General features: G+C 40.9%; 1 protein-coding gene across 2 annotated transcripts; it reads left to right on the top strand.

The window, feature by feature from the left end:
• The first annotated feature begins 1,406 nt into the window (after positions 1-1,406).
• LOC4347321 (purine permease 3) lies at positions 1,407-12,102 on the top strand. Of its 2 annotated transcripts, none has more exons than XM_015756307.3 (2): positions 1,407-2,992; positions 11,472-12,102. In XM_015756307.3, the coding sequence occupies exons 1-2, from the start codon at positions 2,237-2,239 to the stop codon at positions 11,799-11,801; spliced, it is 1,086 nt and encodes a 361-aa protein (XP_015611793.1). In that variant the 5' UTR covers positions 1,407-2,236; the 3' UTR covers positions 11,802-12,102. The 2 variants fall into 2 exon arrangements, with proteins under 2 accessions (XP_015611793.1, XP_015611792.1); XM_015756306.3 differs by lacking the exon at positions 1,407-2,992 and adding an exon at positions 5,245-6,161.
• Positions 12,103-15,402: the final 3,300 nt, after the last annotated feature.

Here is a 15,402-nt window from a genome sequence, read left to right as displayed (position 1 = left end):
GATAAGGCAAATCATGAAGCTCGTGCCAGTATATCAAGTAGTCAAAACTTGCTTAATTTGTGGCCAAAGATTTCTTAGCCACATAAATCATGACATATACCACAGCTTAGATATCAAAATTTGACAAAGTGAAACAAACAATCTAGTCATGCCATGCGTTTATGTTCCTCAGTTAATACTGTGTTGCAAGCCTGAGAAGGACCCGCGCGTGCCCGTCCATTGTGATCCGATGGAATCAATTATTGGAGTAGATATTGCCTCAACCAGTGACACAACGACGATGGCCATTGTTTAAAAGATCATCTATTGCTTTCAATCCGGCCATTAATCGTTTAACTTTGATGGTCATGTCCAAGTATTTAGGGGTGGGGTTCCCTGTTGTTTTTGTCGTGGCTAGCTGGGTGTGTCAGAGAAGTCTGGACTTTGTTTTTTTCTCCTCTGGTTCGCTGGCGTCCCTAACCGTAAACTCTGTCTCTGTGGCTTTCGATTAAAAGACGGGTCACTGATCTTTAGTCTAAGAAAGTGTTTAGGGGTGGGCGCTGGATAAGACCGAAAAATTTGATCTCGGACTTCGATCTTTTAGAAATTTCGGTCATCTAAAATTAGAAACCGATTGATCTTGAAAAATAATGAAGGCAGAAAAATTCGGTTTCTTTTTCTCGAACGTGCAAAAAGATTGCAAGTCAATATATTAGAAGAAAAGAATATTTGTTACACAACGCATTAAGCCAGACCGACTTATGCCAAAAGATGAGGGAAACAAAAGACCAAGGAAAAAAGACTCAGATACTACGACTCTAAACAGCGGGAAGGGGGCAGAGCCCACTACTCTCCCAATAAAACCCCAAAATTAGCAATGTCAGCTAACGACCAAAGATGGCCCTCTGAGAGGATGAACTGTAGGACCTCCGAGACCAAAGATAACGCAGAGTCGAAAACCCTGGAGTTCCGTTCCTCCCACAGTTGCTAGGAGACTAGGACGATCAGAGATTCGAAGCCGGGACGGAGATGCTCAGGCAAGCATGCCCTAGACGAAGGCCACCAATCCTGGAGGCAGCTACCACGGGAGGGAGAGAGGGTAGCCCAACCAAGAGGCGACAACACACGGAGCCAGACCTGCCAAGCAAACACGCGATCGAGGAGGATGTGGTTCACCGTCTCAAGCTCTTGAGCGCAACAAAGGTAGACCGAGTGACTATCAATGCCACGCTTCTAGAGGAGATCGGCCGTCCAGCAGTGTCGCTGAAATGCAAACCAGAGGAAGAACTTACATTTAGCAGGACCTTTCGTGTGCCAGAGAAGATCAGCACAAGCAAAGAAGTGCTGGCCATAAAAGCACATCTAGTACCCCGAAGGCGCTGAGTAACACTGGTCACGATCATGACCGAAATTTTAGGTCTAAATTAAAATAATCAAGCCAAGTCTCTAATAAGACCTAGATAAAAAAATATACACATAAAAATCACAAATCGACTCTCTTCACTATTATGGTCACAAATCAAAACATGTTGAAGGCTTAAATTGGGTCCAAATTCGATTTAATTAGATTGTTAAACCTTAATTGATCTATAGGACCAAAATTCAATTTATTCGATATGTTAAGTTAACCAAATATGCTAACCAAACTAACCGAACAAAATTTGGTCATTCAACACTTGAGATTGAACTAGTGACCGAATTTCGCGGTCTCGGTGCCGGTCTTTTTCTGCCCACCTAAGTGTCGCACGGCCACTTAACTTCTTCCTCTCGTGTGAATGGTAATATCAGATGGATGCTCAGTTGGTCTAACAATCAGCTTGTTTCGTGAAATCATGTCACATCATGCAAGCTTTTGTAATCCGATCTGATCAAGCTTAAAAGAATTAATTTGGAAAAAAGTGAGAGAATCTTATAATACAAAACGAATAAAACGAAGTGAGTACATCACTAGCTTTCGATGCTCTAAACAATGAACCTTTTATCACCATCCATCGTAATCGCGACGCGTGCGAGCGTGCGCACCATATGTAGATCGATTGTATATATCCGTAGCTAGCGTCATCACCGTCGTTGTATCCAAATTAAGCTCGCGCCGTGGAAGCTAGCTACCCACTTGAGGCCACTTCTGTCTTCTGCTACCCTCCAAAGCTGGAGTCCTAGCTAGGCAGACGGCAGCAAGCCTGCCCCGCGCTCGAGCTGTGATCCGCACGCAACACGCGCGCGGCATAGGTACCGCGGCTAGCTTGCACGCGTGGACATGGACGTGGAGGCGACCTGCAAGGACGTGGTCCACGAGCAGGCGGCGCCGGGGCGTGGCAGGGCGGCGCGGTGGCTCCTCGTGGCGCTCAACTGCGGGATGCTGATGGTCGGCACCACGGGCGGGCCGCTCATTAGCCGGCTCTACTTCAGCAAGGGCGGCCACAGGCAGTGGCTCTCGGCGTGGCTCGAGACCGCCGGGTGGCCGCTGCTGCTGGTGCCCGTGTCGGCGTCCTACCTCGGCCGCCGCGCGCGCGACCGCGGCGCGCCGCTGTTCCTCACGCCGCGGCGCGTGCTGCTGGCGTGCGTGGGGCTCGGCGTCCTCACCGGCGCCGACGACTTTATATACGCCTACGGCTTGGACTACCTGCCGGTGTCCACATCCGCCATCCTCACCTCCACGCACCTCGCGTTCACCGTCTTCTTCGCGTGCCTCATCGTGCGGCAGCGGCTCACCGCGGCGACGCTGAACGCCGTGGCGCTGCTCACGATCGGCGCCGTCGTGCTGGGCCTGCACGTGTCCAAGGACCGCCCCGCTGGGGTGACCAATGGGAAGTACTGGATGGGCTTCTTCCTTATCATCGGCGCCGCCGCGCTGTACGGGCTCATCCTGCCGCTCGTTGAGCTCGCCTACAAGCACGTCGCGGCCCGCGGCCGCGCCGTCACGTACGCGCTGGTGATGGAGATGCAGCTGGTCATGGGCTTCTTCGCCACCGCGTTCTGCACCGTCGGCATGGTCGTCAACAAGGACTTCCAGGTGATTAATAATGCTCCCTCTCTTTCATATTAGTATTAGTGAAACTTCTTTAGATTTGATTGATATTAAAAAAAACAACATCTTCGACATTAAATTATTTTCGTTAAATTAAACATTGGATAATATATTTTAACGATTTGTTTGTTTTGTTAAAAGTATTATTATATTTTTCTATATAATATAAAATGGAGAGAGTAACTCATTAACTCCTGCATCTCTTGCTTAGATCCAAGTTCCAACAAATTGAGAACAAGGACGTTTGTAAATGCAAAACCTTAATGCAACTTATATAGAAACTCCACAAGATCTGTTTTAATCCAACTTAACAAATTGAGCTTCAAAAAGGTCAGTTTTAAATTATTCTTTTACTAAGTTAAACATGTCTAATTTAATCATTAATTATATAAACTCGTGTAGTTTAACAACATGTGTTTAATATTAAATTCGTGAAAATTATACTTAAAAAACAAAAAGTCACATGGAAGGAATACCAAATATGCTCATCATTTCTGAATAACTTAAAAAAATATTATTATTATTTGTAAATGGAAGGAGTACTTCTTAATAGCTCCTCTGTATGTTGATCACTAATGCATGATCGTTAATCTGATGGATCGTATTATCATGAACGTAGATCGTGTTGAGAGTCCGTGTTAAATAAATTATGCAATTGAAAATAGTGTACCCGTCTCGAATCTTAATTTTACTATGTTTTATTAATTTAACTCAAAAACCAAACTTAGTAATTAATAAATTATAATTGATGTGGACTCTTCTTTTAATACAAGAAGCTAGTGACCACATGTTTCACGTAATACTCCTAGGATTTTAATGGAGACATAGGGTAGCAATCGACAAACCCGAAACTCCCCAAAATGACAACTCAGTTGATTTATTGCTAAAAATTCATATAGATTCTAACCAATTAATATAAGATTCTTGCATTTATCTATTTGTCATGTAGGAATAACAATGTTTCTCTTGTCCCCACCGCTAGCTCATAGCTCAAATAATTAAATAGGTATAGATGACTATGGTCTCCTGAAAGCGTATGCTTTCTTTCGTTCCTCTCCTTCCTTATTACTTATGGGACACAGATGGATCGGTAGAATGTCCACTTTTCTGGATGGAGGAAGTAGCCATGACGCTAAGATGACTCCCGAATAAAATGTCTAGACATGCCAATAAAAATAAATTTCAACTTCTAAACACAACCTATGAAATAAAGATTAACAAAGTTGATAGTGCTAGCACGATAAAATTATATGCTTGGACTGTCTGGAGAGTGCACGGATTGTACCTCTCCTTGATCATGCTCGACAACGCCAGAGGTGAATATGCGCCTGTAATATGGTCAATGATATGATGGCAACAATACGAACCCCAGATTATCTGACAAAAAACAGAGTAGCTACCCATCGATCAATCCTGAAATGGCCTTTGATGATGCTGCCTCATTCAACATGACAGCGATTGCCAAACACACTGACAATTGAAAGGGATAAGGCAAATCATAAAGCTCGTGCCAGTATTATACTACGTGCCCGTGGCGATATATATATCAAGTAGTCAAAACTTGCTTAACTTGTGCCAAAGATTTCTTAGCCACATAAATCATGGCAAATACCACAGCTTAGATATCAAATTTTGACAAAGTGAAACAAACAATCTAGTCATGCCATGCGTTTATGTTCCTCAGCTAATACTGTGTTGCAAGCCTGAGAAGGACCCGCGCGTGCCCGTCCATTGTGATCCGATGGAATCAATTATTGGAGTAGATATTGCCTCAACCAGTGACACAACGACGATGGCCATTGTTTAAAAGATCATCTATTGCTTTCAATCCGGCCATTAATCGTTTAACTTTGATGGTCATGTCCAAGTGTTCAGGGGTGGGGTTCCCTGTTGTTTTTGTCGTGGCTAGCTGGGTGTGTTAGAGATGTCTGGACTTTGTTTTTGTTCTCGTCTAATATGCAATTTGTTTTGAATGTTATATTTAACAAAACTAATTTAGTGGTGTAGATATTGAAGAATATTTTAATAATCCGATCAAGCTTACAAGAATTCATTTGGAAAAAAGTTAGAGCATCTTATATAATATAAAACGAATAAAACGAAGTGAGTACATCACTAGCTTACCATGCTCTAAACAACGAACCTTTTATCACCATCCATCGCAATAGCGACGTGCGCGCGCGCCCGCACCATATGTAGATCGACTGTATATATCCGTAGCCAGCGTCGTCACCGTCGTTGTATCCAAAGCTACCCACTTCTGCTGTTGTGCTACCCTCCAAAGCTGGAGTCCTAGCTAGGCAGACGGCAGCAAGCCTGTCCCGCGCGCCCTCGAGCTGTGATCCTCACGCAACACGCGCACGGCGTAGGTAGCGCGGCTAGCCCTGCACGCGTGGGCATGGACGTGGAGGCGACCAAGGACGTGGTCCACGAGCAGGCGGCGGCGCCGGGGCGCGGCAGGGCGGCGCGATGGCTCCTCGTGGCGCTCAACTGCGGGATGCTGGTGGTGGGCACCACGGGCGGGCCGATCCTTAGCCGGCTCTACTTCAGCAAGGGCGGCCACAGGAAGTGGCTCTCGGCGTGGCTCGAGACCGCCGGGTGGCCGCTGCTGCTGGTGCCCGTGTCGGCGTCCTACCACAGCCGCCGCGCGCGCGACCGCGGCGCGCCGCTGTTCCTCACGCCGCGGCGCGTGCTGCTGGCGGGCGCGGTGCTCGGCGTCCTCACCGGCGCCGACGACTTCGTCTACGCCTACGGCCTCGCCTACCTGCCGGTGTCCACCTCCGCCATCCTCATCTCCACGCAGCTCGCGTTCACCGTCTTCTTCGCGTGCCTCATCGTGCGGCAGCGGCTCACCGCGGCGACGCTGAACGCCGTGGCGCTGCTCACTATCGGCGCCGTCGTGCTGGGCCTCCACGCGTCCAAGGACCGACCCGCCGGGGTGACCACCGGGAAGTACTGGATGGGCTTCTTCCTCACCCTCGGCGCCGCCGCGCTGTACGGGCTCATCCTGCCGCTCGTCGAGCTCGCGTACAAGCACGCCGCGGGCGGCGGCCGCGCCGTCACGTACGCGCTGGTGATGGAGATGCAGCTGGTCATGGGCTTCTTCGCCACCGCGTTCTGTACCGTCGGTGTGATCGTCAACAAGGACTTCCAGGTGACCGCGTGTCCCTATATGCACCTCTTGCTTAATTACTAGATCCAAGTTCCGACAAATTGAAAACAACAACAATGCAAGTACAGTAGCAAAAGTCAGATCATAATGCAACTTATATGCATGGTTTAAAAGCGACGGCCTGCAACTTGCTCTGTGAAAAGTTGAAAACTTCTCCTCTTTTGGTTTGCATCCGCTGTTTTTTAATTACGAAATTGTGTGGCTTTCTTTCAATGATTGCTGAACTATCTAGTAATTATCTGCCTTTTTGTACTTTAATAAACTTGTGCTTTCTAAGCTCGCAATAACTTCTCTATCGGCTATTTGCATTCTAATTATGTTTTAAAAAAACATTTGTAGTTTTTAAAAAAGCTGATATCCTAATTATGTTTTAAAAAAGCTGATATCCTAATTATGTTTTAAAAAAACATTTTCTCTGTCTTAAATATAAGTATTTGTAGTTTTGTTCTATGCCAAACTATTTTAAGATTGTTAATAATAGTTATTGTGAACGGTAAAAATATATTTTATAATGTATCTAACCATATATTTGATATCATAAATATTTTTGTTTTTTTCCTATAAAATTGGTAAAATTTTGAATAGTTTGACTTAAGATAAAATCAGAAATATTATGATATGATTTATTTCATAGCTTAGTCTTAATGTCTTCTAGTCATGCAGCTCCCACCCATTCATAATGATTGATTTGTTGCATATATCAATATTGTCCCGGTCTATCATGATTGTATTATAGAACTTTATCCCTGTATATAGATCTCTCTTATTACGTACTTCTGTTAACATGGAATTGTTTACCTAACAAAACATAATGTCTCTAGCATTTCAATTTTCACATATAGTTTTTTAGACAATAGAAATGGTTTAAATCTTCAACCTTTACCATAAGGCACACGGCCATTTCAATTCCCTATTGAGTTTTGTTGCTAGAATTAAAACAAGACATAGGGTCTCCCAAAATGATGACCATTTGATTTATGGGCGCCAGAGAATCGCATAGATTCTAAGACAATTAATACGGAGTACATTCTATTGCAGAGATCTGTATATTAATTGACTAGAGTTGCAATAGATTCTAGTCATACTGGAGGTCTTGAATGTTATAATTAGTGGCACTAACTATTACCTTTTCAATGATTGTAAAATAGACGACTTCTGCTTTTAAACTACTCCCTCCATTCCAAAATATAAGGCACAACCACCATTAACCTAAAGATCAAGAAATAATTATTATTATATTGTAGTTTGGATCATCACGATAAATGTAATGCATGCATCCAATATGATTAAATAACATGAGAGTTGAGGATTTAAAAAAGTAGTAATTTAATAGACAAGATGTCATAGTTAATTGCATGCTTACATGCATGCCTTATATTATGGAACATCCAAGAAAAGTGGTTGTGCCTTATATTATGGAATGGAGGGAGTATTAGTTTTTGTGCATCAGCGTAATGGGTCCTACTTTCTTAAACGAAAAAAATGCCAAGCCAATGAAACAATACTAGCCAAACTATTTTCAGAAGCAGAGGAGTAAAAATACAATAATACATATAAGGAGATGAGTTAGTTGAAAAAATGTTGGATATATATTAATATATTTTTTCAATGATCGTAAAGTAGACGACTTATGCTTTTAAACTATTAGTTCTTGTGCATCAGCGTAATGGGTCCTACTTTTTTAAAAAAAATGCCAAGACGATGAAACAATACTAGCCAAACTATTTTCACAAGCAGAGGAGTAAAAATACAATAATACATATAAGGAGATGAGTTAGTCGAAAAAAATATTGGATATATATCAAGAAGGGGGTGAGTGTGTTCGCTGGGATTCGAACACGGGCCTTCGGACACACCGCCGTAGACCCACCTACTGCGCTATGCTGTAGTTGTCGAATATGAGCTAGGTAAATGACTACCACACCTTGAAAGCATCTATACTCCTGCTATAACAACGAGACAACTACTTACACATTATTTGATACTAGAACTTTCTTGTACTTCTCTCTTTCCATATCAGCCATAAAAATACAATGACTCTCGAATCAAACATCTTTTTATTTGATTTCGATGGCTTGTTGTGCATCATGTACCATTAGGTTTAGAGATCCTTATCGATGGCCACAGCCCACAGAGAAACAAGGAGCTAAGTTAGCACACACCAAATTCTAGACCTCCTCGATCTCTAGAAATAATGTAGATGAAGACTAATGGATTGTGGATGATTAATTTGGATAAATTAAATGTGATATATTATAAACCAAACATGCAACTTATACAACTTAGAATAAGTAGCCTAAACAATACAAATATATATTTTTTTTAAAAATCATACTTTTAAAATCATATGCCACAAATTAATAGTCGTAGCCCAATAATCAAAATAGATGCACCTTGAGAAAACACGTTCAGCGAAGAGATGTCAACCTAATTCCTGTTCTTGCTCGCAAACGGGGCAATTTTTTTGGGGTGATTTTTGGATTGATTACGCATGGATTAATTAATAGTAAAAATAGATTTGTTTAGATAATGAAAGTTTTTATAGGACCCAGTTAATTATATTAAGTTGATAAATTTTTCTGAGATAGATATGAGATTAAAAAGTAGTGCTAACTTTTTTTAAAAAAAAAAAATAGTGCTAGCATGATATTAGAATTATATGCTTGTACACAGTTGTACTGTCCGGAGAGTGCACGGGTTGTACAAACCCCTAGATCCCATGCATGCATGAAAACGCCAGTGGCGAATAATAATATGCGTGTAATCTGGTCAATGACGGCAACGATACAAGCCCCTAATTTTCAATCTGATAAAAAAAAACAGAGTAGCCATCACGGCAATCAATCCCGAAATGGCCTTGATGCCGTGTCTCATTCAACGTGACAGTAACTGCCAACACTGACAATCGAAAGGGATAATAAAGAGAATATTGAGCTCGTGACATAATGGTAGTACTAGTAGCATAGTACTATGTGCCCGTGGCACGGCTCTATTTAAGAGTTAAAAGACAGATTATTGATTCAATCATTGCCATAGATCATTCACTTGACTATAGTGTTAAATAAAATAAATAGATAGTTTAAAATAATACTCCCTTTGTCCTATAATATAACCTAGTACCAGATGAAACATTTCATAGTAGGCTGTCCAGATTCGTTGTAGTATGAAATGTCTTATCCGGTACTATATATATTATGGGACGGAGGGAGTAAGTGGTAAACAATACAATAGAAGAAAGATTTTTAAAAATACATATATTTTGTACAGATGTGGAGCAAATAATCCTTTGTAGTAATCTGGTAAAGTAACCGAAAAGAATATGACAAAGTGCCAAGTCGAAGCAGTCACGCGCTTAAATTTCTCAGCTAATTAATTATTTTGTGTGGACAACCTCAGAAGGACACGCGCATGCCTGTCCATTGTGATCCGAAGGAATCAATTATTGGAGTAGATATTGCTTCAGCCAGTGACAAAACGACGATGTCCATTGTTTAAAACATTATCTATTGCTTTCAATCCGGCCATTAGCCTTTAACTTTGATGATTCCAAGTGTTGCACGGCCACTTAACTTTCTTCCTCTAGTGTGAGTTGGATGGGTGCTCTGTCTGGTCTAACAATCACCTTGTTTCGTGAAAATCATGTCACGTCATGCAAGGTTTGATAAGGCTTCAGGATTCAGTGTACATTGTTCAGATAAGTCAAGAAAAAAAAATTAGACCCCCATAGAGTAAAATTCCCGAACCTTTAAGGATGTATTTGGTTGAAGGAACTATATGAGTAAGTTGAGGTGAGTTTCAGAATATTTAATTTAAGGACATGTGAAATAGAATGATTTCTCGAAGAAAATTATTCCATCTAAAGTTAGATCTGCTTCATACCATAAAAGTTGGCAGACTAACCCAGCCCACTTCATCTCTTATCGATATGCGGGTCATATCCTCTCATTTCTAAAATAGGATTATTCCATCCCTCATACATACGGGACCATATAATTAAAAATAGGAATGGGTGTTATATCTAACCTATTCAACCTTATCTCCAAATCAAACACATGGTAGGAGAAGCACGTTAGGAGAAGTGAATTAATTTCGCATGTGGTGGTGATCTCTTTTTTCAAAAGCAAATACACGAGCTCTGTCGATCAATTGAGATATTAAAGGTACTAACATAGTACGGGGTGGTACGTAACTGTGTGCAGACTGTAATTGTTGCTGCCTTTTTGATTATCTGGATGCCATCATCCTCAAGGTACAATTTTCAAAAGGACCTTATGTCAAAAAAAAAAAAGAATTCAAAAGGGCACATCATGGGAATGGCCTTTATCTTGCAAGTGGAATCCTGGGTTTTCGGGGGAAAAAAGGACAGAGTGGGCAGCACTGCTCCAGCCTCCAGTGCACGATCTCCGGAGTGTTAGATTGCCAGAAAAAAAGGGCTGCTAGATTGCTTACTTTCGATTTGATCCCATTGTTTCTGGAGCGCACAATACTGGTAGGCATATGTCATGCCCCCACCACTAATCAGAAATCAACACACATACCTTTCCCATACCCTCCCTACAGTGCAAAGCATGGGTCAGCAGCCAGCACCAGGGACACATTGCAAGTTGCTACTAGAAGATTTGATCATTAGTAAACAAACTGCTAGGCGAAAACAATGTGGAATAACCACTTTGCAGTTTAGGCATGCAGGAGCAGTGCATCTGTGGCACAATAGATAGAAGCACGAGTGTCACCATAGGACAAATCTTGCAGTATGTTTTCTGTAGATATTGGTAGGTATTACTCACAAGTCACATCTCATGTCTCTTTATCCATCATATATAGGTCCTGTTTGGATTCCTCCGGAATCTTACTATTTAGAAGTATTAAACGTAAATTACAGACAAAACCTATTCCATAACCCCTAGGCTATTGCACGAGACGAATCTAATGAGGTATGTTAATCCATGATATGCTACAGTGATACTACAGTAATCAGCCGCTAATCATATATTAATATACATCATTAGATTCGTCTCGCAAAATAGCATAGGGGTTATAGAATCGGTTTTGTCGGTAATTTACGTTTAATACTTCTAAATAGTAAGATTCCGGAGGGCTATTTAATAGCTCGGAGGATCCAAACAAGGCCATAGATACACGTAACGAAATATAAGCTTTTATGTGCGTGAACATCCATCAGATATTCAGATCGTGACAAGTATACGTACTACCATATTGATTTGGCCCTTTCAGAGTTGTGTTGCCTACTAACGATCGATCACCCCTGAAACTGAACACGTACGTACGCAGGCGATCCCGAGGGAGGCGAAGCAGTACGAGCTGGGTGAAGCGCGGTACTACGTGGTGCTGGTGTTCAACGCCGTCCTGTGGGAGTTCTTCTTCGTGGGCGCCGTCGGCGTCATCTTCTGCGTGCACACGCTGCTCGCCGGGATCATCATCGCCGTGTTCATCCCGATCACGGAGGTGCTGGGCGTCATCTTCCTCCACGAGAAGTTCAGCAGCGAGAAGGGCGTGGCGCTCGTGCTCTCGCTCTGGGGCCTCGCCTCCTACTCCTACGGCGAGTACGCCGACGCCAAGGCCAAGAAGAAAGCGGCTTTGGAAGCTGAAGAAGCCTCATGAATCCGTGTGTATATATTGCTTACTTTGCTTTTGTTGTGCCAGTGGCCACGGATTTATTAGTTTTTATAGGCCATAAAGTGAGCTGCATCTGCAGCAGTTCAACTGCTCGTGGAGCAAAATAGCAGACTGTGTGCACATTGCACTATTTGTGTACTGTATGTGATCGAGGCTGTTTTTGTGGGTCGGCGAAAACAAGCTACTTCACTGTATCTGTAATGACTGAGTACGGTGCAATGTTTGTTCTTGTACTCACTTTTTGTTCTTATTAATCTGGTCATGCATGTCCATGACCAATCTACCATTTTGTGTACTGTGTACTCTAGTGAATGTGGACATCTGGACTACATGCAAGCCTATATTGTGACCTGTTGGAATTATTTATTCTCGGGATCTAATTGCTTAGCTTAACACATGATTACCAATTCTAAATACGAAATTGGGATGATTACTGACTGGATGAATTGAAGCCATAAGTGTTATATCTGTTCCTCCTTTTCTGTTCTTACCAGTTCTTACTCATTTTCTTAGATTACGCGGTGTACTGGACATCGGGTAAAGGATGCAACACCGCTGCAGGAACACCTGCTTCTTTCTTGATGTTTCTCCTGCACAAGAATTGAATAAAAGACAGCACTACGAATCCCTCACAGTATGATAGATCAATCGGGCTCTATTAGATTTTAGGATTTAGCGTAGGAATTAGTCTTTACTTCTTCTCAACTGCTACTCTCCTTTTATTTTTACTGGTGAGACTCGGGGGGCTAATCCCGATTAGAATATAGGTAGTTGCCACTGACCACGACGACGGTTTTTATCTCTCATGTTTTACTTGTTTTTTTTTGTTAGGGCAGGAAAACCAATAAAATTATTTTCTTCCTAATTGTATCGGTATTAACCGATAAAATCAACTACCATGAACAAGATAATTGACGCATACACTTTCAATAGGAAAAGAAGCAGAGGTGAGTTTCATGATCAGTGCAGAAGCAGAGCACCACTTCTTATCCCTGACACTACAGCACCTGCAGTTGCTGGGCCTGGGCGTATCCGGCGATCAGTTCAGTTTCCTCAAGGATAACGCTTGACTTGCAGATTGACGCACGTTATGTCACACCGGTTTCTCTTGTCCTCTTCTTGCCGTTTTCTTCCCTGGACGGCTGGACCTGCTCGTTCTCGGTGTGTGCGAACATGACGCCACCAAAACCAAACTCTATATACACCGTACCTATGAGCTGTAGAGATGCATCTCAGATATCACGGGGAATGGACCAACTTCTTGTTAAATCGCGATCCTAAATCGAAATTAAATGTTCTACTCCATACTAATCACAATCATAGAATTATATGTATAAAAAATCGTAAATTCTACATATATACGCCCTCCATTTCTAAATATTTGACGCCGTTGACTTTTTAAAATATGTTTAACCGTCCGTCTTATTAAAAAAACTTAAGTAATTCCTATCATTTGATTCATTATTAAATATACATATATGTATATATATATAGTTTTATATATTTCATAAAAGTTTTTGAATAAGACGAACGGTCAAATATGTACTAAAAATTCAATTGTGTCAAATATTTAGAAACGGAGGGAGTATGATGATACAGTTAGAAACCTTAATTAGGATAGTAAAATCGAATTATAGGATCGAGATATTGACAACCAAGTAGACTTGTGGGGAGGGACTGTATACTCCTACTCCCTCCGGGTTGATAATACTTGTCGTTTTAGACAAGGGCACGGTCTTCAAAAAACAACTTTGACCATTATTTTCTATCATAATATGTAAAAAAGTATTAACAAATATATGATCTTATTAAAGTACTTTTTAAGACTAATCTATACATGTGGTCACCATATTTGAAAGACAAATATTTTGAAAATGATTCATAATCAAATATTTTAAAGTTTGACCTCACCCTTATCTAAAACGACAAGTATTATCAGCCCGGAGGGAGTACTTTATTGAGCCTTTGCTTTTTTTAGTTTTTAGGGGTGTATTTCGGAGAGCGCTACGGCTCGGACGTCCGATATCCCACCAAATATCCCATCAAATATCGGACGCCCAGCCAAGTTCTGAGCGTATGTGCATGTGCATATTGCTACACTTCATTTTTCACTCCACAATCATGAGGAATCTTCCCATCTGAGGTCTCATGTCAAAAAAAATTGGTTGGTCAAATGTTCCTAGTTGACCATTGAGTGAAACATCAAATTATATATGGCGAAACAAAAAAAATCAACAATTGAAACATTTAAAAATTTTATGAAACATGATGATGAAGATACACGTTGAAACATGTTGCTACCACATATGAAACAACTAGGGTTAACGAATTGAAGCATATTTTTTTATCAAAATATATTCATGTGATATCTTGTAAAGATTTAATTACAACGAATACAATGGTGTGATCAGATCATAGATTGGATAATTAATTTATGAGAAAAATCATTTTAAAGCTCGCAAAAATGCATACATGTATGCATGTATGAGGTAGAGAGAGATGGGAGGGTAGTGGCAAGTATTTATGTGAATTTTATGAAACACAATAAAAACATATGCTGAAACATGTTGCTATAACGTATGAAACATAAAGTATTAATGGTTTGAAACATATGTTTTTCTTTAATCGGAATATAATCATGTGACATCTTGTTATAAAGATTTAATTCCAATGAATATAACGGTGCAATCGGATTTTAGATCGGATAAGTAGTCTAGGAGAAAAAATATTTTGAAAATTGACACGTGCATATGCATGGTTGAAATTAGCAGTTAGTTGGTTGCAGATACTCCAACGTGGGAAGCATCGGCGTGGTGTCCGATTTTCCTGTTTTATTCGGATGGCCGATTACAAGCATTCTCCGTGTATTTCATGACGACTGACTAAATCCCGATACTCATTGTTGGATTTACATATAATTAATTCCATTATCACATAATAAGTAAAATATATGATATGGCACTTAGGTTAAGGGAAAGTCATGTTGTCACTTAAGGGCATATTCAATGGTAGAGACAACTATCGTCTCTTAGACAATACAAGATTATTTAAATATCGTGTCTTTTTAATAGTTGAGACGATAAAGACTCTAACCATTAACTCAAAAAATATTCCTTATATTACTATTATTTCCTTCTTTTTACCCTCATACAACCATGTTTCCATATTACAGAGGCTAAGAGTCATTGTTAAGCCATTTGTTACCCATAGCAACGATGTTTTGTCTCTTCTCTTTTTTTTTTCTTCCATGTCAGCAATTATTCCTAATTAGTACCGGTAAGAGACCGCTATTAACGACCATTGTGTGCATGTACATGCTCATTCTTTGCATGTAATGTATATGGGTATGAAAAATTATAGAAATTCGATAACATAGATAATTATGAGAGATATCACTATCACAACATGCAAATTTAAATTCGACCTAAACAAGTTGAAGAAAAATAACAAATCTGATTACTTGTACTATTCAGGGTGTTTTTTTTGTGGGGATAAAAGAAAGGGTGTAATTTGTTATTTTTCTCATTATGTGATCAAACTTGAAGTTGATATTTTGCATGGTGATAGATGACTAATGTACCAATGT

The sequence above is a fragment of the Oryza sativa genome, chromosome 9 (genome assembly GCF_034140825.1).
Source record: "Oryza sativa Japonica Group chromosome 9, ASM3414082v1".
In the NCBI taxonomy this organism is placed as follows: Eukaryota; Viridiplantae; Streptophyta; class Magnoliopsida; order Poales; family Poaceae; genus Oryza; species Oryza sativa.
This window is presented reverse-complemented; position numbering and strand designations above follow the sequence as displayed.